Source organism: Sorex araneus, chromosome X, assembly GCF_027595985.1.
Source record: "Sorex araneus isolate mSorAra2 chromosome X, mSorAra2.pri, whole genome shotgun sequence".
Lineage (NCBI taxonomy): Eukaryota > Metazoa > Chordata > Mammalia > Eulipotyphla > Soricidae > Sorex > Sorex araneus.
The window spans coordinates 20,046,310-20,070,523 of NC_073313.1; the positions used below are offsets into that span (position 1 = coordinate 20,046,310).

Sequence of the window (24,214 nt, forward strand, 5' to 3'; positions counted from 1 at the left end):
AACCAATTCTACAGTGATCAAATCAGCAACAGGCTTCACTCAGACCTGTGTCTCTACTTTCTCATCTACCAATTACCAGGTAGCGAGCTAAACAAAACCAGGATTGGAAAAGGGAAGACTGGCCTTTGGGGCAAGCTGAACAGAACGGTCATCATGCACTGTATGTCTTTGAGTAATATAAAATCACGTCCACTACATGTAACTGTAGAATTTTGAGTGTATTCTGGACAACTGATTTACCATTAGAAAATATTGTATTCAGGGGCCAGAGCGATAGCATAGCGGGTAGGGCGTTAGCCTTGCACTCGGCCGACCCGGGTTCGATCCCCGGCATCCCATACGGTCCCCCAAGCACTGCCAGGAGTAATTCCTGAGTGCAAAGCCAGGAGTAACCCCTGAGCATCGCTGGGTGTGACCTAAAAAGAAAAAAAAAAGTATTCAGCAAATTTGTCACAAAATGAAAACCTGGGGCTGGAGCAATAGCACAGTGGGTAGGGCGTTTGCCTTGCACTTGGTTGACCTGGGTTTGATTCCCAGCATCCCATATGGTCCCCTGAGCACCGCGAGGAGTGATTCCTGAGTGCATCGCCAGGTGTGACCCAAAAAGCAAAAAAAAAAAGAAAACGAAAACCTGTACCTGGAGTCTGCTGGAATGGATTCATTCCTATCAAACCCAAACCACAAAAAAAAATAAGGAATAATGTACATAGCACATATGTACCTTATTCTCATCTATCAGAACCTTGAAAAATAGAACCATGAATGAAAGTTTTAACAGTAAGAAATGCCGTCAAGTTTGAAAATAAGCAATTATATACACTGTAAGGCTATTTCATATTTTATTGACTAATTGTGAGTTTGCATGAGATTTCTTTACATCATTCCAAAAGATGAGGAAGAAAACAAACCTCCATTTTCACTCAATACTGCCATGAATCTACAATTAAAGCATGTAATAGGACTCATTACAGACTTAACATCCTCAAGCAACTGAGAGTCTTGATTAAATCTTATTCTGATTTAAGTGAGGGTGGCGGTAGTTATTCTAAATCTTGTGTTGAGATGAACATACAAAAAATATATTTCACACATTTCTTTTATTATAGGAACCGAAGACTGCAAGAAAGAGAAAAAGTAAAGAGACGTAAGACATGCACATTCAATTTCACAGTCCCTGGAATCTAGTGAAAAGCGGCAGACACTGTTCTTCCCTCATTCCATGATAAACACAGAGACGACGGGCCAACCACTCTGCAGGTACTGTTCCCCCCACCCGCCCCGACAGATGAGCTGCCTAAAGCTCAGCCAAGCAGAAGGGGCCTGTGCCTGGCAGTGAAAGGCACAGTGCGACAGGGGCACAGACCATCTGTCTCCAGGGACTACACTTCTCACCCTCCATGATCACACTGCTTCTCTCAGTACCTGGAAGCCGGGGGAAAAGAGAATATACATAATCCTATGTACGTCCCAAATTTCTCACTTTACTCGATGAGAGTCTAAAGTCCGCTCACATTTATAGTTATGACCTAATTCAGATACTTTTTACTTTTGGATAGGGGGATGGAGCAAGGATTAAAGGATGGTAGTTGAAGGTAAATAAAAAGAATGGCACATTAAAATAAGTTCAAATGTATAAAAGAAAATTTCCCTGACTAAGCAGGTCAAAGATGTAAACATCTGACATCAATTCAAATCATTTTAGTCTTTGAGTGAGGACACCCTAAGACCTCACTTCTATTTTGATCTTTAACTGTCAAATCACAGTTAACACTGGTTGTTGTTAAATCTGTACACAATACAAATAAAGTATAAATTCAACTAGACATCTTATTTGAACATGCTTTTACCTATTTCATTAATTAATCAATTGCTGCCATTGCTGACAGTTCATATCTATTAAAGATGTTAACATCCTATAATTTAGTATTTACACAATACAGATGAGATTAAGTTAAACTACAAGTCACAAGTAGTTTTGGAAGCAACTCTACTTATAGCCATGACTCAATAGGTATATAGAGTAAACCGATGGCAATTCCGTAATAAAATACAAGAATTTTCATCATGCATTGCTTACAGGCACCTAAGAGGTGGTTTCTTTAGAGGCTGGATAGTCAAGGTTCAACAGACAACAAAATCTTGGCAAGTCTTTTTATATGCTCTTAAAATTACCTTTATAATACATTTTATACTCAATAATCCAAAAGTCCCCCAAATAAAAATTTCTCAAGGACCACAATCTCATTTGAAATACAACCAAGTTAATGAAACTATTCCTTTTCCACATTAAAGCAATGTTAATAAAACCCTCCAAGTAATATTAATATGATCTACAATTTCACTGCAACTATTTGAATCTTTATGATTTGAGATTTTCTAGGATACAATAGTACTGCAACGGGCTGTTACTATATAACAAATAAAAATAACAGTGGCAAGAAAATGAATTTGGGCTATGGTTGAAATTCTAAAAGGATCTTTAGACAAACCATGTTTTTTTAGAGAAGCAGAAAACCTCATGTTTGAGTTTTATTATTCTTATTATGAACCATCTGTAGATGCAGAGTAATAATGTTCTTGGTATAGTAAAACGAAGGTTCCAAATACACTGTAAATTTAGTAGAACACTTTAAAGTACAGAAGCCTCGGAGTTTTAGATAACTGATGAAAACAATCACTAATAGTCAATCCTTCAAGGCTGGTTTCTTAGAAGCATCACAAGCCCATGTGTCTTGGGTGCATTCTCAACTGTGTGTTCATGAACTCCATAAAATAAAAAAAAACATGAACTGCAATTATATACGCATATTTCCTAGTATCTTAGGGTTTGATTTTAGTTTGCACACTTAAGGAAGTTATACTTAGATCAAAAAAGATTTGCTTGTTGTCTGAAGTCACAAGGTGTATTCCCCTTTGCATTACTTTTCATTACTGAAAAGTTCTTTGCAGATGAACAGAATGGAAGCTCCACAAGTTATATAATGTGCCTCTCCACTTACAGTTTTGTGTGATTTTAATGTGACTAGTACTATCTAACTAGTCTAAGCCCTTAAATTTCATCTTGCTAAAACTGATTAAAAAAAAGTGTGAATCTAAATTCTGAATAAAAAACACAGAGGAAAGAAAATCTGTACAAAGTACATCCTAGCACACAACTTAAGGGTATAATATGTTCTCCAGCATCACGTTGTCTTTATTGTTTCTTAAATATAGCTCATTCAGTCGTCTTATAATTAAGTCATCAGTCCCACCTCTTTCCCAAACTTATGGATAGTTTGAGGAAAAGGCTTAATTTGTACAAGTTGTTAGGAAATTTAATTTTCATTTATATAAGATTTCACTGTTTATAAACCACTCAAAGTTGTAGCTTACAAGTGAAATGTGTCAGAAAGAGAGGAACAGACATAGAATGACTGCACTCATTAGTGGAATATAAAATAACATGAGACTGACACCCAAGGACAGTAGAGAGAGGGACAGGAATATTGCTCCACAGTTAGTAGTCTGCCTTATGAGCTGGTGGAGAAGGCAGCTGGAACAGAGAAGCGATCACTAAGTCAATGGTGGTTGAAGGGATCATTTGGGATGGGAGATGTGTGCTGAAAGTAGATAAAGGACCAAACTCGATGGTCTCCCGGTATCTGTATTGCAAACCATAATGCCCCAAAGTAGAGAGAATGGGGGAAATTGTCTGCCACAGAGGCAGAGTGGGGGGTGGGATGGGGGAGATACCGCGGACACTGATGGTGGAAACTGTGCACTGGTGGAGGGATGGGTGTTCGATCATTGTTATGACTGAAACTCAAACATAAAAGCTTTTTAACTGTTATCTCATGATGATTCAAAAAAAAAAAAAAAAACCCACCCAAAACAAACAAAAAAACCCTGTAGCTTACATGTATGACTTATGAAAATGACACTTTTAAGAATCTTTTTGTTCTGTAAAAATATCCTACATACATGCACATGATCAAATGTTTTTTTAAATGTTGGGGAAATTTCCTATGAAAACTGTAAATAAAAATCGATCAATTATTTCCAATGATAAGAGTGCCCCCTGGTGTCCCACTCCTGCAACTACCAGCCTTATAAATTCAAAACTGCTTATTAAAACCCAAGTTCTAAAATCTGCATTTTGATAATGCTTTCCAGTCATTTTATAGTGAAAAATAAGGCCATGAAAAGAATGATATCAAAATTAGTATAAAAATAGTCACATGCTACTTAATTATGAAAAAGAGACCTAATCGTTGTTTTACATCAAATGTTGACTTCTGACTCTTAAAATCAAGATCTAAAGGAAACTTTAATCATTATAATACACAGAAAGTAACAGGCTAATTCAAACTAGGATTTCATCATAATCCATCACGAGCATTGGGAAAACGGTTTATTCAATACATCCATTTACTTAATATAAGTGGCCAAAGTTGGAAAGGCAGTAATACATTTTTTAAAAGAATCTTTTTCAAATAGTACATGTGGTCTTTTACCCATAAGGTTCAAAGTGAGTTTACATTAAAAGAACAAAGTGGGTTTAACATTTCATTAATAGAATTTAGCACTATCAACTTTGAAAGAAACACAAATACCTTACAAACTAACCAGTCTGCTTGACCAAATTGGAATCAAACTAATAAAACTTGAATCTTTTCTAACAGGTCACAACCAAAAGCCAAATTGTTAAACAGTCCTCAAAAGAGTTGGAATGTACTATGTTGAGTTCAGTTTAGATCTGGAAGAGAAAAATAAATGGGATCAAATGAAAACACAACTCTTATGTTCCAGCACGTACCAAACATACCCCCCGCCCCTCCATTCTGGTTTACTACCAGTAAATCTTAACAATCTAAAAACCCTTGCAAAATATTCAAGAAAATTCAAGTTTCTTTTCCTTTTTTTTTGGGGGGGGGGGGGGTCACACCCGGAGATGCACAGGGATTACTCCTGGCTCTGCACTCAGGAATTACTCTGGCAGTGCTCAGGGGACCACATGGGATGCTGGGAACTGAACCCAGGTTGGCCATGTGCAAGGCAAACGCCCTATATACTGTTATCTCTCCGGCCCCTAATTCAAGTTTCTTAGCATCTCTTTTCCTGCCAGTCTGACAGGTGATGGGCAGCTCTGAAGGACTGGCACCGATTTTGTATTTTTGGGCCATACCCAGTGGCACTTAGGGCTTACTCCTGGTGGGCTTGGGGGAAACTTATGGGGTGCTGGGGATGCAACCTGGTCGGCCATGTGCAAGGCAAATGCCCTACCTAAATGCAGTACCACCATGGCTCCAAATTTAGTTTCCCCCTGAGCCTGAGAGTACAGCAGGTAGGGTACTCGCCATACGTGCAGCAGACCTGGGTTCCATCCTGGTTGTTCCATATTGCAGTGTCCTAAGCCCACAAGGAGTGATTGCAGAGCCCGGAGTAACTCCAGAGCACTGCAGGGTGGGCCCCCAAACGAACAAAAAATCCAAACCAAAACCAAACTCCCCCATTAATTCTATTTAAACCCTCAATCTATGGGTATATATGACTTCATATGACAGCCCTGCTCTCTGGTTAAGATTCTTCTGTTTTTCTTTTCTTTATTGGGGGTGGGGGAGGCACACCCAGCAGTGCTCAGGATTGTTTCCCTGCATCCGGGGGGGTGGGGGGTGAGGGAAAGAGAAACCAAGTAGTGCCAAGGTCGAACCTAGACCTCTCGCAAACCTGCTGAGCTCTCTCTTCTCTGCCCCCAGCCCACCCTGCCTCCTTCTGCTGATGTCTGGTTAGGTTTTCCTTTGTTCCCCCCTTTTGGTCTACATTTTTTGGGGAATGGCCACACCCAGCTTTGCTTAGGATCTCCTCCTGGCTCTGTGCTCAGAGGACCCTTTGTGTTGCTGGGTGTAAAAGTTGAGTCAGATGCGTGCAAGGGAGCCTGCTGACTAAACCTCCAACACAGTAATTTCTTATTCTGTGGTTACACATTGCAGAGCTCAGGAGTTACTCCTGACTCTGCACTCAGGAATTACCCCTCGCGGTGCTCAGGGATGCTGGGAATTGAATCCAGGTCGGCCGTGTGCAAGGCAAATGCCCTACCCGCTGTGCTATTGCTCCAGCCCCAGGGATCACTTCTGATGGGCTATGTGGACCATATGGGTTGAAGTGGATTGAATGCAGGTCAGCTACAAGTAAGGCAAGTGCTTTTACTGATGTAGTATCACAAGGGCCCTAAAGACCTTGATTTTATTTATTTACTTATTTTTTGGTCACATCTGGTGGTGCTCAGGACTTACTCAGCACTCAGATCATTTCTGGAAGGGCTTGGAGGACCATGTGGGATGTGGGGGATTGAACCTGTGTCAGCTGCATGCAAGGCCAACATCCTACCGCTGTACTATTGCTCCGGCCCCAAAAGACCCTGATTTTTAACAAGGTCTTAACTTAGGGCTCTGTATATGAAAGGCATGGACGATGCCACTGAGTGAACCAGCGTGCAGTGTACCAATGTATCCACAGGACTGTGGCACCACAAAACCCCCAGATTACCCGTCAGCAGTTATCTATCTTCTTCTTTTTTTTTTTTTTGCTTTTTGGGTCACACCCAGCGATGCTCAGGGGTTACTCCTGGCTTTGCACTCAGTAATTACTCCTGGCAGTGCTTGGGGGACCATATGGGATGCGGGGATCGAACCTGGGTCGGCCGCGTGCAAGGCAAATGCCCTACCCGCTGTGCTATCGCTCTAGCCCCAGCAGTTATCTATCTTTTTGACGCTCAGAAAGAAGCTATGATTTAATTGTCCTGGGAAGGGTATTTCCAAGCAGTGTTGGTAATGCCTGGCACAGTGGCATGGGCCTGGTGACTTCCTGACCTAGTGGTGCTGGGGTTGCCAGGGCCAGGAGTTGGCTAGGGAGTGAACTCAGAGCCAAGTGTGTGCATGGCATGCTATATACTGAGTCACACATATCCTGGGCCCACTAAATTAGGATTTACTTGAAATGTTTACAATTCATATCGCTAAAGCAAATACTACTCTTCTCAGGAAGAAAGGTTCAATTTGAAGTTTGACCATTTGTCTTCTAAACAATAAAGTTTTAATTATTTTTTTTTAAACTCAGGGATTTCTTGAAATGAAAAAATTCATTTCTCAGGAAACAAGTCAACAATGAAAACTGAAAAACCCTTAAGTTGCATCTACTTACATCATCAATGTCTTCATCATCATCCCCAATGTCATCAAACTGAATTTCATCATCATCTCCAGGACCAAAGGTATCAGTTTCATTGATTTTAGCTAAAGAAACAGCAACAAATATACTGATAAAATATAACGGCCAAGACGTTATTTAAGTTCCACTATCAGAAAGATTCTTCAAACTTCTTCATATAGCACGCTTTTCTACAAACTGGTTAAGTCAAAATCCAAAGTATGCGTTACCTTTTTCTTTTACTTCAAAGACAGTTTAAGTAAGGTAGACTAATTATACTAATTCTGACCTTATTACTGTGTATAATTTTGGCACATGCTAACCATGATTAATCAGATCAACTCATTAATCAGAAAGATTTAATCAACTTATGCTTATCCCCAAGCAATGAAAATAAACCAGAAAGGGCTAGTCCTACTCCCAGACATTTTAGCATTTCCTAGACAGACAAAATGTCTAGTCAAATAATTTCAGCAGATGTTCGCGGTTAAATAAAATTGGTGTTTTACAACACAGCCAAATAGACATACACTTCCCCTTCAAGATTATGAGAGACTTTATCTTATTTTATATATTCTGTTGACTTTTGTTATTTGTGTGGGGACTGACAGACAAGGTCCTGCTTAAAAACAAAACAAAACAAAAAAACCCAACCCCCTACAGGCCACTGGCTACTACGATCCTGAAATAGAGACGCAGAGCGAGCTCACTGCATGCAGAAGGCCCAGATTCACACCTTGGCACCACTGCTGGGAGTAGCCCCTGAGCAGCACTAAGTGTGCCCCCAAAAAAAGAAAAAAAAAAAAGGAAAAAAAGCAATAAAAACCGTCTTTCCAAAATAAATCTGTAGCAGTACCTAAAATCATTCCTTTAGTGCTATCCAAAACTGCGGGGCAGAGTATATGTTCTTACCAAAAGTTTACCTGGAACAGAACCCTTAATTACTCACTTGATTTTTGGGCCATGCACAAAGTGCTCAGGGACCAGGGATCACTCCCAGCCCACCGTGCTATCTTTCTGGCCCCTGCCCCACCAATTACTTCTTTTTTGAGATTATCAAGTATTACGAAGCACAGGCAGGCAAACAATAGTCCCACCTTCTCTACCTGGGATACATTCCAGGACCCCCAGTGGATGCCTGAAAAAGTGGATACCAATAAATCCGATATTTTCTATTATATATATATGTGTGTGTATATATATGTCCTTACAATAAAGTTTAACTTACAAATTAGAATAACAATTATAACAACGTACTGTAATAAAAGTTATGTGATATTTATGAGATAATAATCATAATCATTTTTTCTTTGCCTTTTTGGGTCACACTCAGCGATGCACAGGGGTTCCTCCTGGCTCTGCACTCAGGAATTGCTCCTGGCGGTGCTCAGGGGACCATACGGGATGCTGGGAATCGATCCCGGGTCGGCCGCGTGCAAGGCAAACACCCACCCTACCCACTGTGCTATCACTCCAGCCCCGTAATCATCTTTTTCGAGTACTTTTGAAGTATTATTTCGGATTGCAATAACTAAAACAGAAGAGAAACTGTGGCTATTATACTTAAAATGAATCATATGCACATAAAAGTATGTCAAACTCGCACAATTCTACAATAATTTGTTTACCTAAGTACAAATAGTCATTAGCAACATGATGGATTGATATAATGAGCCATTACCATGTTCTGGAAGTTCGCCATATGCTTTCAGGCTTCTGGCTTCATCTGCATTGTATTTTAAAATGACATCCGCTTTATTATCCTTAAAAGAGACAAATATTTTAAGCATCCTTAGCTTTAACAAAATGTGAAGAAGCTTGCATGCATGCATCGTGAGCAATAAGAAGTTTAGGAAGAATATTTGCAGACTTCACATGAAGAAGGAAATAAGCAATTCTCTGGGGCAAAGGGGGCTCAATTTGACTCATACCCAGCAATGCTTGGGGGCAACTCCTGCAGTGCTCAGGGGAACCATGTGGAGCTGGGGATCTAACAGGGGTGAGCTGCATGCAAGGTAAGCACCTTAAGGCCTATATTATCTCTCTGATGCCAGATGCTATCTTTTACTTACTGTTACCCATTATTAAATGCCTTTAAATGCAAAAGCTACCTGGAGATAGACTTTATAGAATAGTGAATACTTCAATTGAAAACTGAGACTCGTATCATGACCTAAGAAAATTAAGGTATCTTTCCACCTATCAGTAGCTTTTACAGTTATGAATTATTTAAAAGCTCTGTGGGAACTGTACACCTTCTAAAGATAATGAATAACTCACAAATTTGCATTTAAGAAAGACTGGGTGATTCTCATTGAAAATTAGAACTGTTGTATTGCAAACCATAACACCCAGGAGAGTAAGAGGGAATGTGTCTGCCACAGAGGCAAGGGGTGGGGGTGGCAGGAGGGATACTAGGGGCACTGGTGGTGGATCACAGGCACTGGTGGAGGGATGGGTACTCAAACATTGTATGACTGAAACGTAATCACGAGAGTTTGTAAGTCTGTAAAAATTAAAAAAAAAAAAAAAAAACAAAGAAAATTCGGACTGTTCACACTAAGGCCATGGGGGGGGGGGGGGGGAGAGGAAATCTGTGTTAAAAGAATTAAAGCTGATTACTTTATCAGCAAAGTTTTTTGGACCTGAAAGAGATGCACAAGAGAGGCATGGAAAAAGATCAGTCTCTGGACCAGCCTGTAAGTGGCACAGGCATAAAAGGATGATGGGAGATCAGACTCGGAAGCTGGTTCTGGCAGTCATTTCACACTCGGTTATACCTGGCAGAACCTTGCTTTCTTATCTCTTAATCAGAAAGTTACCTCTGCCTTCAAAGAAGAAAATGGACATCGAAAGAGTGTGACTTTCTCAGCCTCAGCAGAGCTGCTACTTTCTTTGGCTGGAGACACTTTCCCTCCCTCCCGGACACTTGTCTTGTGGAGGATAAAAGTACCCATGGTTGACAACCACTTATTTAACTTTTTACTTTTTTATACTTCAAGTATTCTTTATACTAAAAGTTACAAATAAAATAGAAGTATTATTACTCACAATGTGAATTATACACATGGTGCTGCATTCTAATAGGTGGCAACCAAATGGACTTCACAGACCTTCTTTCCAAAGTGCTCATGGAAACTCAGAGCACATACTTACATGCCGTATTTTGTGTGCCTGTCCTATACGCTCCACTACAAGTCTGTAAGCATTTTGGATAGGGGCCAGGTCATCTTCATGACTGGTTTCCAAATTTTGATTTCAAGACATAAAAGGGCTGTTGAGATACTAAAGGAAATAAGGTGCCTGTGGTGCACGAAGCAGATCCTTATTAGAGCCCCGGCAATACACATGATCCCCCAAGCACCACCAGGGCTCACTCCCGTGCACCGCTGTGCGGCCCAAACCACCATTCCCTGGTGCCTCCTCACCCACCCACCCCCTCCCGAAGAAACACAAATGAAACTACACAAACTAGGGAGGTCTGATGGAAGACTGCATTTTTATTTTACCAACTAAGGACACCCGCTACTGTATAATATCATTCATCCCCAAACCACAGCATATGGCGTGAAAAATTCATACTGCCTCTATTTCTTCTACAGTGAAAATGTGGATGCCACATACTGATTCTTGGGAAGGATAACCCCCAGGGTACTTAGTACAAAGTCCACCAGAGACATACTAGCCCTGAAGAAACATCTGACACAGTGATGAGCAGCTATATTGTGCTCAAATATATACTCGTGATCAAATATGGGACTGATTTGTTTTAAACATTAATAGCTAATTAAATTCAAGGAAATGAACAATAAAAATTTTGATTTTACCTGGTAGTCTCGTAAGCCGACCAATATAATGTCTGATGTATTTATCCAAACCTATAAAAGAAAACTCACCACTGTTATATTTAAAATAAAAACAAAGAACCATTGGTGGAGGAGAATGGGCACTGGTGGAGAACGAGTAAATGATCACTGTATGACTGAAATGCAAACACGAAAGTTCATTAAGTTTGTAACTGTACCTCACCATGATTCACTAATAAAAAATTAAAAAAACAAAACAAAGAACCAAGAGCAAAACTGAGTTAATCTCCTCATGAGATATACATACTATTTGCTAATCATTGGCAAAGTACTTATACTCAGAAATAAGGGGGGAATCCTAGAGCAATCTACCAAGCCTATTTCAATTTTTCTTTAACACAGTAAATCAAGGAAAGTAAATCTTGTTTTGATTACCTGACACTAAAGGGGGACGGAGAGAGGGGAATATCTGCCATAGTGGTACGCTGTAGGGGAATAGGTGGAAGGGAAACTGGGGACATTGGTGGCAAGAAATGGGGAAATGTACACTGGTGAAGGGCTGAGTGTTGGAACACTGCATGACTGAAACTCGGTCATGAACAACTGTGGCACTGCGTATCTCACAGTGATTAAACAAAACAAAACAAACTAACAAAGAAACACCACAGGAAACCATTTCCCCTCTTGGCTTTGTGGTGGTGGTAACCAAGGATCCATGCACTTTGTTTTGCCAGGAGATCACACTTGGCTGGGAACCGACCCCTTGGCTTTAATACCTCTAAAGCAGGTACTAAACTACTGAGCTATTCCTGGGCTCCAGGAATTAACTTTTAATTGTGATATACTCCAAATGTCTTGTTAACCCATCTATTATGTATGAGAACAGAAAATAAGTTCCATGGACTGATTTCCCTTTCTCACAACCACCAATCCAACCAGTGGCATACACTAACGCGGTCGACAAGGCAAATTAACAAAATGAAACAAGTCACTGGGCCGGAGAGTATAGTATACAGGTAAGGCACTTGCCTTGCACACAGCCAACTTGGGTTTGATCCCCAGCACCATATAAGGTGCCCCGAGTAGCACCAGGAGTGATTCCCGAGCCCAGAGCCAGGACAAAGCCCTGAGCACTGCTGGGTGTTGCCCACCCTCCCAAATAAAACAAAACAAGTCATAAAAATCCGAGCTGAAGGGAAATACAATTTAATAAGAAATCCACCCACATACCTAATGTGATGAAAAATTATTCATTACTTCTCATTCATGACCACATTCATGACTTCCATTGATGACCACAATTCAGGAAACTAATCAATAATCATTATTTTAAATGTTTCTAGTGCCTTTTTTTAGTTACTTTCTCCACCCTCTTAGCAGAATCCAAACAAGGGCAATCTATGGCACGTATCCATTAGTATTAACACCCTTTAAACTGGAATAGTCCCAATCTTCCTCTTTTCCTCACACCAATTAAAAAATATATATACATATATATATAGTAACATGCTTTAAAATTTTTTTTTTTTTTTTTTTTGCATTTTGGGTCACACCTGGCCCTCAAGGGTTACTCCTGGCTCTGCACTCAGGAATTACTAAATAGCAATGCTCATGGTACCATATGGGATGCTGGGGATCGAACCCAGTTTGTCTGTGTGCAAGGCAAATGCCCTCTCCACTGTGCTATCACCCCGGCTCCTATTGTAACAAGGATAGAGCACTGTTAATTCTCATGGCACTGATGAATAATACTGGTGAAACATCATTTCTCCACCATTCTCTGCACACTCCAGAGTCTATTCTTTCCCTATTTCATAAACTGTTGTACAAAGGCCAAGGGCTTGACTTCATTCCCCACTTATTTATTCCCTTATTTTGTTTATATATCACAGATGATGAGTGATCATCACCTGGTGTTTGTTCTTTTGCCTCTATTTTTACTGAACATAGAGTTCCCTCCAAGTCACATAAACTGCAAAATTTCATCTTTTCTTTTTTTCCCCCTTTCTTTCTGGGTCACATCCAACGAAGCTCAGGGGTTACTCCTGGCTCTGCACTCAGGAATTACTCCTGCCGGTGCTGGGGGAACCATGTGGGATGCCGGGGATCAAATCTGGGTTTGCCGCATACAAGGCAAACAGCCTACCCGATGTGCTATTGCTCTGGCCCTGGTTTCATCTTCTTACAACTGTGTAGTATTCCACTGTGTACATACACACCTTTATCCCTTCACCTGTTGTTGGAAACTGGGCTGCTCGCATATCCTGGCTACTGTACTCAGCAGCGCATCTGTCTTTTTGATCTGACACTATTATACTCCTGGAATTTGGAATTAACATTTCATTAGGAACCAAGACAGTCATTTGCTTCACAGATACCCTCAACTTTGATTTTTTAATTAAAAATTTTTTTTTTTTTGCTGTTTTAGGTCATGCCCTGAGATGCACAGGGGTTACTGCTGGCTCCGCACTCAAGAATTACTCCTGGCGGTGCTCTGGGAACCACACGAGATCCTGGGGATCGAATCCGGGTTGGCTGCATGCAAAGCAAATGCCCTATCCACCGTACTATCACTCCAGCCCTCAACTTTAATTTTTTCATTGTTTCACCATAATTAGGTTCAAGCTAGACATTTGTGACAGAAGTTTAACACAGGTGATGTAAATGTCTTGAAATAGAATCTGGATGAGACTACTGTTTTACAACATCTTAAAGGTGAAACCACTGTTCTATTGACCTTTTAGGAATTTACAAAATTGAGGTTCTTAGAGCCACTTGCCCTCACTTTAAGTCTAATTTTTTATTTAGTAAAAGCAATCTTCACACCTACCTTTTTCCTCAGTTTCCCTCTGATATGGCATAACCTCTTTACGCCATCAAAACACATGGCCTCTAGTCGTCCATTTCCCAACATTTTGATTACTTGAGCATACTCTGGAGGAAGGAGAGAAAAGGGTACCGGATATTCAATCTCTGATAAAAGCAAACTAAAGTCCAAAGAAAACTTAGTACATAGTAATATTGATTGGGGATAATATAGGCAATATAATCAATGAGAGTGATACTTACCCAGCTAACAGCAGAGAGACCCTAATTCCAAGTAATCACAAATGCTAATAAATTTCCTACCAATTTTGAGTTGAGTCACTACTGTCTCTTCATGAGTATATGCTCTACTTTGAGATTAAGATGTCCTCTCCCTAAACGTACATGGTTTCTAATCAATCTTCCACCATTCACTCCTCGTCCAATTTTGGATCTCCTTTCCCTCAGACCCTTTAGAGAATATTCTGAATCCAAATTTTGGTAGAGCTGGCAAATGAAGTACCTTAAAAGTTAAAGAAGACCCTGTTAAATTATCTTAGCGATTATACTAAGGCTTTTGTAAAGCTAGAAAAATGTTCTTAGGCAAAATGCTAAAGTTTAAATCAGAATCTTTCCAAAAACGGTTGCCCAGTTTCACTGCCACTTGAACAACTCTTAAGATCATAAGCATAAAAAAAGAAAATCAAGTTTTAGAAAAACATAAACTAAATGAGTTGTTACATGTGCTGGAAATTGAGGCTGTAGCCATAATACACTGGGAAGAATGCTTGCCTTGTATATGGGGTTTGATCCCTGCCTTCCCGCAATGGTCTCCTGAACCCTGCCCGGAGTTGGTCCCTAGGTTCAGACAGGAATAAGCCCTGAGCACAGCTGGGTGTAGCCCCAAACCCAACATACACCTCCCTCAATAAAATGCTGGAAATTGGGGCTGGTGGGGTAATACAGAAGGTAGGACTCTTGTCCTGCATGTGGCTTACCAGGGTTCAATCCCCGCCACCCTGTATGGTTGAGTGCAGAGCTAGACATCAGTACTGAGCTGCGGTGTGAATGCCCCTCGACCCCCCAAAAGTGCTGGAAATTATTGGGACACAAAGAAAAATTTTAATTATGGACTACACTTGCATACACAAATAATAATTATATTTGTCAATTATTTGATTGTAATTTAGTTAGAAGAGAATATACTTGCTATGAGAAATGATGCAGTAAGTCTCCTGATGTCCACTACTTTTAATGACCCAAGAAGACACAGACAAGATGAAGGGTTTGAATTCCATTATACTAAGGCTATAACTTTTCTGAAAGCATACTGATTTTACAGGAAGTGAACCCAGAGCCTTATTCATATAAGCATGCACTCTCCGCTAAGCTCTATCTCGGGTCCTGAGGTTTGAAAGTACTCACAAACTGGGGCTGGAGGAGTCAGAGTGATAGTACAGAGGGTAAGGCCTTTGTCTTGTATGTGGCCGACTCAGGTTTGATCTCTGGCATCCTATATGGTCCCCTGAGCACTGCTAGGAATGATCCCTGAGTGCAGAGACAGGAGTAACCCCCAAGCATCATCGGCTATGACCCAAAAAGCCAAAAACAAACAAACAAAATCCAAAACCCCCCCCCAAAACTAGGGCTGGAACTATAGTACAACAGGTAAGACACCTTGCATACAGCCAGCCTGGATTCTATCCTTGGCATCCCATGTCGTCCAAACTCAGTAGGAGTGATCCCTAAGCATAGCTGTGAATGGCCCAACCCTCTCTCCCCCAAATAAATGGCAAACTATCGGAAACTACTGTATGTTACATATAAATTTTTTGTTTTGTTTTCTTGTTTGGGCCATACCCAGCAAAGCTCAGGGGTTACTCACGGCTGTGCTTTGGAATTACTCCTGGTGGTGCTCCGGGTCCCATATGGGATGTCAGGGATTGAACCCGGTTGGCCATAAGCACCCTAACTGCTGTACTATTGCTTCAGCCATAAATATTTTTAGCATTTAAAATTTTATAAAGTAGTTCACAATATTTGATTACATTTAATATTCAAACACCAATCCCACCACCACTACACCTTCCTACCACCATATTTTGGGTGTTTCCATCCCTGCTCCGAAGCAGCACTGAAATAATGTATTTTGTATTGTCTGTTATGAAAAACTGCTGAAAATGCTACAAAAAAGTATCCTTAGAGGAAAGAGTGTAAAGATTATTGTATTTCACTCAGGGACCATTAAGCCGTAGACCATAAGACCACAAGACCGTAAAAGATCACTAGGCTGAGCCTTGTGTGGTTTTTATATACATATCTGTAAAAAGGTAATAAAAAAAAAAAGTGTATTTCCCCTCTAAGATTGGTTGCCTCCTACTTTGAACCCTATCAAATGTGCTGCCGTAATCCTGGAGTATGGGTAGGGCGTATGGTTTGGAGTACAGTGCGCCCGAGGAATAGATTCACTCATGTGTGAGGCTCTGTCCCAGCATGAGAGCGGCTGTGAGCATCACGGCAGCTGGGTTCTAGAGGTTGTCGGCTGCTGAGGGTGGGTCCTTTGGGGCGGGGAGGGGTCTCACCTGCCCCCCTCCAGGGAGTCCCTAGTGAAACAGCCTGGTGCAGTGTCTGGCGACATGGTTACAGCCATAAATCTAAACTGTTTTAAAATGATCAAATGCTGTTTTCTTTTTAATCAAACTATAGGGGGCAGAGCAATAGTAGAGCAGGTAGGGCATTTACCTTGCATGCGGCCAACCTAGGTTCAATTCCCTGGTATTCCATGTGGTTCCCTGAGCACCTCCAGGAGTAATAAGACCCCCCCGCCCACCCCCCAAAAAACAACAACAACAACAACAACAACAAAATCAAACTGTATACTAATGGCCATGCCTATAAAGGCTCTGTCAGACTTAAACATCCACTGTTTGCGGAACATTATGTAGAAAGCATTTATTGTCCAAGAAATCTTGAAGGGTTGTAGAGGTAGATTTCTCAATGAGCTGCAAATATGCTTGGCATGAGGGAGGCTATATCCTCAGCACTACCTGATTCCTGGGGGCGACACCTGAGCACTTTCTGGTATGGGCCCCAAATATTGTAAACCCAGAAAAAAAATTGTGAAGCCACTCCGTGAAGAGTTAAGGGAATACAGGAATATGCTGGGACGACAGGCTTTCTGCTGCCACCTACAGCAGAATGATACAAATGAGAAATCCAAAGCAGCCCGGTAGCTCCAGGTCCATTTCTCTTGTCCCTTTTGAAGCTGTAGCCAATTTCTGCTACACCAGCATTTTCTCAGATCTTAGGACCTATGACATTCCTGAGTCTGCAATGGCTCCCGCTCGTGCCTCATATCCTTCCCTCCTCCGGGGCCACTCCTAGCAGAGCTGATCCCTTTCCAACGCCTTTCATTCTCATGAGGTTTCCAAAGTAACAAGAGGCCAGAGAACTAGTGCAGGGCATGTAAGTACAGGGCGTTCAGGCGCTTTCTTTGCTCAATGGCTGCCCCTGGCTCAATCCCTCATACTGCATATGGTCCCCTAAGCACGGAGTCAGGAGTAACCCCTGAGCATTGCTGATTGTGGCCCCCAAAGAGAAAGAAATCGTCTACCACAGCCTTTAAGGCTTATTTTAATTCATACTTAATAGCCTATTCATTCTTATATATGAACGCCCACGAAAGACAATAAAACTTGTATGTTTATAAAAACACCACTAATACTGAAATTTCCCAGTACAGGCTGAGTAGACCAAGACATGACTTTCAAAGTAAAGGCTCTGGAAAATTGTGAGGGCTAAAAAAAGAAGTGGGGACAGAGTGATAGTACAGTGTGTAGGGCGCCTGCCTTGCACAGGGCTCAATCCCCGACACCCCATGTTACCCTAAGCACTGCCAGAAATAACCCCTGAGCTACCAGATGTGGCCCACAAACAAACAAACAAACAAACAAACAAGGACATGCCACTTCCCCCCAGACTTGCGAATTTATGATTAAATATTTAATATCCAAAATTTTAAAGTTTTACCAGAAAAAACCCAACTTACTAAAAAACGTACCTTGTCCATCCTCTTTGAACACTAGTTCTCTTTTTTCAGACTCATTCTCATTCTTACCTCTGCGTCTATTTTTACCACCTTTACCTAATGGGTTTAAAGAAAAGGACATTAATTATCTGCAAAGCAGTAGGAAAAGAAACTAAGACTTGAAACACATGTTTTAAGCAATCACTTAAATTAAGAAATTCAACCAATTCATTGTCACATGCATTTTATAATTTCCAATCATATTAAAAACAAATACACACAAATGCCTTCTGGGATATTGCCGGCATAAAACACAAACCCAGAGCACATCATTATGTGCAAATATACAGACCCTTCCTGAGGACACATGCATGTAATGACCCAACTGTACTGGCTCATCAGGAGAATCAACTGCTTGTCTGAACACATTGCGCAGTGAAGCCTCAGAGCGGCCCCAGGGCCAGGGAGACAGTATCGGAGGCACACCACTGACCCTGGTTTTATCTCCAGCAGGGCACATGGTCCCCTGAGCACTGCTGGGAGTGACTCCTGTGCAGAGTCAGAGGTAAGTCCTGAGCACACCCAGCTGTGGCCCCAATATAAAAAAAAAGTAATAAAGGGCAAGGAAGGATATAAAGCTACCACTGGTATAAAAATAAAGGCAATCAGGGGTGGAGTACATGCAAAGCATGCCGGGAACCCCAGGTTTGATCCTGCAAGGTCCCCCAGCACTGTGGGGTGTGGCCCCAAAACAACCCTCCCCCAATTTTGCTATAATTCATAAAATCTCTTGAAGGATGCCTACAAAAGAGTCAGCAATCATGTAGAGTTGGCAATAAGGAAATTTGGGAAAACCCTCGTTGTTTATACTTTCCAATATCTGAACTGAGAATATATTTACCATTCACTAAATGTCCACTAAAAATGCTTCCGCAGAAGGCAGAGTATGGCCCTCTGGGCTGGCAAGCTGAAAGGCAGCTCATGTGGCCACTGCCAGAAACACCTTGGATTCCTTATGCCATTGATTTTCAATTAATTTTTGGTCTTTGCTCATCCAGAACACGTTTACTGTTGACCAATATTCTGATCCCCCACATTCGTTATGAATGTTGTAACCCACAGTTTAAGAAGCTACAGTCTATTTATGAAGAGGAAGGGAAAAAGAAATGCCTGCGGTGGAAACAAGAGAACTATGACCAGATGAAGAGCGATGGAAAAGCAAGATACACAGCCCTTTTATCCAAAAAACCTCTCCAGACTGTATAGTGGGTAGGTCACAGGCCTTATGTGCGCCTGACCCGAGTTTGATCCTCAGCACCTGCTATGGTCCCCCCAGCCTACCAGGAATGATCCCCGAGCGTGAAGCAACAGTAAGGAAGCCCTGTTACGTGTGGGCCCACACGCCCCAACTGCCGAAAAAACAAAACCAAAAACAAACAAAAAACCTCTCCAGTGCTGGGGAAAGGTGGTGTGGTGAAGACGTCTGCCTTGCATGCAGCTGACTTCAGTTATGGTCCCCCAAGCATTTCCAGGAGCAAGCCTTGAGCAGAGTCAGATGGAGAAACACCCCATCCAACCCTCCCAGGATCTCAGTTCCAGCCTCTCGAAAGGACAAAGGATCCAAATATTCCTCGCCTGCTACCATTTTGGAGATTAAGATTCTTCTATCTGAAGGTATCCATAAAACCCCCTAATTTGGGGCCTGAGCGGTAGAACAGCGAGTAAGGCACTTGCCTTGCAAGCGGCTGACCTGGGTTTGCACCACATATGGCTGAGTCGGACTAGGAGCAGAGCTGGCAGCAGGTCCCCAGCACTACTGGTTGTGACCCTGCAAACCAAACCGAAACAGTGGAAGCCTCTAATTCTCCCCATCCCCCTATTTTTCAGACTGTAAATGACACTACCGATCCCTTCCCGGCTGTCCTTTTCCTGACTTGCAGTACTCTCGACCACTGAGCTGCCTTTTAATTATGCCCGGCCCACTAGAGTTCTTAGCTGAGTATCTGAGGCATTCTTGGCGAACACAAAACTAACTTCCTGGGAAGAAATGCTGCTTCTGCATCAAGTCGTTATTATGCCAGATCTTCCCCCTCCCCCCAATAAAAATTAAAAAAAAAAAACTATCAGGGCAAGGACCTTATCTACTTGGCAATTTTTGAGGATGAATCTGGGTGAAAGAAGCTGGTAAGAATCAGCCCAATTCATTCAACACACAAAGTTGCTGACATACACCTTTACTTGTATAACCATCAAGATTAGAGGGCTCGGGCCTATCCAATAAAGAAAAACGCCTATCTGTTGTCTATTAGTAAACAGAATTTCATAAAATGTAGGCGTCTTGAAAAGTACTGTCCCTCTAAGAAAGACAACAGACTGGTTTTACATGTACAGGAGTGGCAGAAACGAAATTTAGAATGGGAGGAAGGGTGGGAGGGAGGGAGAGAGAGAGGGATCTGGGGAAGGGGCCTAGGGAGGGGAGCTGGGGGGCAGGATAGACAGGACACAGAAGCTTCTCCTGGAAATGTGTCCCAATTCTCAAGTTTAGAGCAATGAATTCCCAGGTGTTCATTACTTTGTTTATGGTATGCCTCAAATTTAACATGAATGATTCATCGCTTGTCAACTTACCAGAATTGACTATACCCTGACCACCCCCTTCTCTCTTTGGTTACCTGGTCATGGAATGAACTTCTAAGAGGCTGGTGAACTAGAAATGATTTAATGAACAAATGCTATCCCCCTTGAGACCCAAGAGAGACTTCTCATTCACCCAAGGGAAGAGACCAAAGCAGGGAGATGAGTTACTGCAACAAGTACTTACTGAGCACCTATTATTTAATCAAGCATTTCAATGTGGGTAAACCAGTGTTACTGACCTTGATTAGTTAAATCTAGGAAAGGAACTGGAATCTCATAGGTGGACATGAAGGTGAGAATAAGATTTATTTTCTAAAGAAATGGCTATCATCTCAGAAACAATAAAGGACAATATAGGTTGTAAGAAATCTAGGCCTTCTAAAGCCTTACGTCGACCACGTGGTCTTTCCCAGAATGATCAGTACTAAAATCGTTGTTACAAAAAAAGGACCTGCAAGTTCTATTTCCGAGCAGGTGTTCTGAAGAAACTGTACCCAAATGCCCCTTGGGATAGAGTAGGCAGAAGACAGAAGCCCTGGAGCAAAGCTGAAGAGGAGAAAGAAAGAACAGAGGCGCAGGTGAAGACTAGGGTCTCAAAGGAAACTTGTGGTTAAGCAGATGCTCCTCTCCCGCAGAACCATCTCCCTGTTTCTAGCTGCACAATTTCCAGTGGTGAAATAAGATATAATTTATAATTATAAATTTGGTCAACTATAAAGTTGGCCAAAAGAGAAGAGACACCCAAGAGTCTATTAATAAAAAAAAAAAAGAGAGAGAATTTCCTTAGGACTCCTCTGCTGTTCCCTGTCTTACGCTTTCCAGTTGGAAATTTCCTGAATAAATGGACCTTGAAATTGATCTTTCAGTCTGATACTCTGGGATGTTTCCCTGCGGGACAGATAGGAAACTTTGTCGCCACTCCCACAATACAGAGCGGATGGGAAGAGCCAAAGCAAAAAAAAAAAAAAAAAAATCTGGGCCAAATAAGAAACAAAGTATCGTGTGTGCGGCGGTTGGTCTGGGGGGGGGGGGGTAAATCCCGAAAAGAGATCGGTTCCCCCCAGCCCGCCAGAAGGCGCATCTCCAGACAGGCCCTAAGAAGGCATGAGGTTTGGATCCCCGTTGATGGGGGAGGCAGCAGCCTGGGCCGCTGTCCAGGAAGATGCCCCGGCGGAGGGTCGCGGGAGCCGGCCAAAGCCCACAGGCGCCCGCGGGAGGGAGGCCCGACGAAAATGGCGTCGGCTCCACCCCGATGGACCCGAACTTCCCAGCTCCGCTCCCGAGCCCGGCGCGGCGATCGCCCGGCGCCGTGGCCGCCAGGCCAGGAGGAAAATAAAGGTCAGTGCGGCCGGGCCGCGGGCAGGATCGGGGAGGCCCAGCCTGCGAGCCGGGAAGCGAGCGGAGCCGCAGCCCCCGGCGCCCCGAGACGTTACCTTTATTCTTGGGCATGGCGGTTGCGGCAGCGGCGGCCTCGCGGCGTGTCTGCTCTTCACTCGCGGAACGGCGGAAACGGCGGCCTGTCCAAGAGGCGCGAGCGACCAAGCACGCGACCACGCGTAACCCAGCAGCGGCGGAGGGACAGCTCGCGTGCGCGGGAGCGTCTGAAGCCCCAGCTCTTCCCAGACCTGCCTCCACTCACGCTCGGCCGGAGGAAATGGCGTCGCGGCTGCTTACGTCACCTTGCCCCGCCTTCCCCTTCCTCTAGCCCGCCCCCTGCCCCGAAGGCGCAGGCGTGGCCGGCCACCGGCCTATGAATGGGGCCAAGGAAGACGCGTTCCTCGCAATTCGCCGGCGTCGGCGCGGGGCGGGGCTTGAGCTGGGCGGAGGGCGGGCGGAGGCGGCGGGCGGGGCCTCTGCGTCAGAGCCCGGCGCTGATTCATCTGAAGTTGGGAACGCCGGCTGCTGTGCGCCGCTGGTGAACGAACCCGCGTCTCAGGCTCCTGCGCTGCATCCTCCTTGACTCAGCTCGCAGCGAACTTTGTTTGGTTTTGAATTTTAACTTTCTTTCTAGACGCTGAGATTTACAATATTGTTGTTACGGTTTCATGTATAAAACGTTCCAGCACTACACCCTCCCCCAAAGTGTTCCCAGGGTGTGCATTTCATTTCGTCATTGTCCCAGTATCCCCCCCCCCCCAACGCCCCACATGGTAAACTTCCTACTGAAGGCCAGTTGTGTTTGTTGCCTTTGGACATTTATCTCCTTACGATTTTTTTTATCCCACCTATGAGGGCGATAACGTAGTCAATCGTTATCGTTTAAATTCGGTCTTTTCTTTCTCGCAGCCACGTTGGGGGTCTGAGGCTTTCTTATAATGTCTTACCAAAGCATAATATTTGTATAATACTTTTCCTTTATGATATTCATCTTCCCTGCCTCACCATAAACTACTAAGCAAAGAATCTATTATTACCAACACTCACAACCCAGTGCCTGACTCTTAGTGACTCAAAAATAGGAAGGGAAGGAGAGGGAAAGACATAACTCAAGTGGCATGGACTGAATCATGTCCTTCCATTTCTTTTCTTCTTTTTTTTTTGCTTTTTGGGTCACACCCGGCGATGCACAGGGGTCACTCCCGGCTCATGCACACAGGAATCACCCCTGGCGGTGCTATCGCTCCAGCACCCCCCATTTCATATTTGAATCTTTTCAGCCCCAGTACATCACAATGTGACTGCATGAGAACACAGGGTCTTTAAAGAAGTAATCAAGGGGCTGGAGAGATAGCACAGCGGGTAGGGCGTTTGCCTTGCACGCGGCCGACCCGGGTTCAAATCCCAGCATCCCATATGGTCCCCTGAGCATGACCATGGGTAATTCCTGAGTGCAAAGCCAGGAGTAACCCCTGTGCATTGCCAGGTGTGACCCAAAAAGCAAAAAAAATAAAATAAAATAAAATAAAGAAGTAATCAAGTTGGAAGGGGGTCCAGTCCATAGGGTGGACCCTAGTTCCAATAGAACAGGTGACCTTTTATAGGGGAAGTCAACTGGTGGAGAGGGGTGCCAGGCAAACATTTCATGTAATGGGTCACTTCAATTTTGCCCACTGAAAAGGTAGCATTGTAGCACTGTCGTCCTGTTGTCCTGTTGTTCATCGATTTGCTTGAGTGGGCACCAGTGATATCTCCACTGTGAGACTTGTTACTGTTTTTGGCATATCGAATACGCCACGGGGAGCTTGCCAGGTCTGCCGTACGGGCGGGATACTCTCGGTAGCTTGCCGGGCTCTCCAAGAGGGAGCTGAAAGGTGTCATATCTCGTCATATTAGATAATGGGTCTTTTGTGGGTGGGAGGAAATAGGAGATAAAAGGCAGGTCCTCAAGCAGGGAACTTCTCTGTCCCCTCACCTATACCGGATGGACAGCACAGCAGCAGAGCTTCACACCCATGTGCACCTGATCATGACCAGAGACTGAAGAAGCGAAAGGAGCTGGGAACTGCTGGCACACAGGCCTAGAAAAGCCCAGTGACAGATCAGAGCAGTCATCCCCAGCAATGGTGACAGGATTCAGGGTTCCAGCTACAGATTTTAAATCAGGAACGTGTACAATCCAGGATTGAGGTTGGTGCATGGACAAGACCAGGCCATCGTGCACTTGAGGTGGGCAGACAGATGGCGGTCCAGGGATAAGATCATGACATCCGAATCTGGACCGGGCCTGGGGGATAGGATGTCATACATGGGTTAAATGAGAGGCCTGGACATTGGGGAGGGATCTGGACCCCTCTACTGAAAACTGTACAATAAA

General features: G+C 43.2%; 1 protein-coding gene across 1 annotated transcript; it reads right to left on the minus strand.

Moving 5' to 3' along the window:
• Positions 1 to 822: 822 nt before the first annotated feature.
• Positions 823 to 22,128, minus strand: EIF1AX (eukaryotic translation initiation factor 1A X-linked). Its single transcript, XM_055120811.1, has 7 exons — positions 21,894 to 22,128; positions 17,857 to 17,940; positions 13,822 to 13,925; positions 11,013 to 11,063; positions 8,867 to 8,948; positions 7,180 to 7,271; positions 823 to 4,735 (listed from the first exon to the last, which is right to left on the minus strand). The coding sequence occupies exons 1-7, from the start codon at positions 21,907 to 21,909 to the stop codon at positions 4,730 to 4,732; spliced, it is 435 nt and encodes a 144-aa protein (XP_054976786.1). The 5' UTR covers positions 21,910 to 22,128; the 3' UTR covers positions 823 to 4,729.
• Positions 22,129 to 24,214: the final 2,086 nt, after the last annotated feature.

What these genes read in the sequence shown, in the direction of transcription:
- EIF1AX (XM_055120811.1), bottom strand. An exon ending in GAGGGAAACTGAGGAAAAAG is followed by an intron (nt 11,064 to 13,821) that starts GTAGGTGTGAAG and finishes TTTCTTTTATAG; the next exon opens with GTTTGGATAAATACATCAGA. An exon ending in TGGCGAACTTCCAGAACATG is followed by an intron (nt 7,272 to 8,866) that starts GTAATGGCTCAT and finishes CTGTTTCTTTAG; the next exon opens with CTAAAATCAATGAAACTGAT.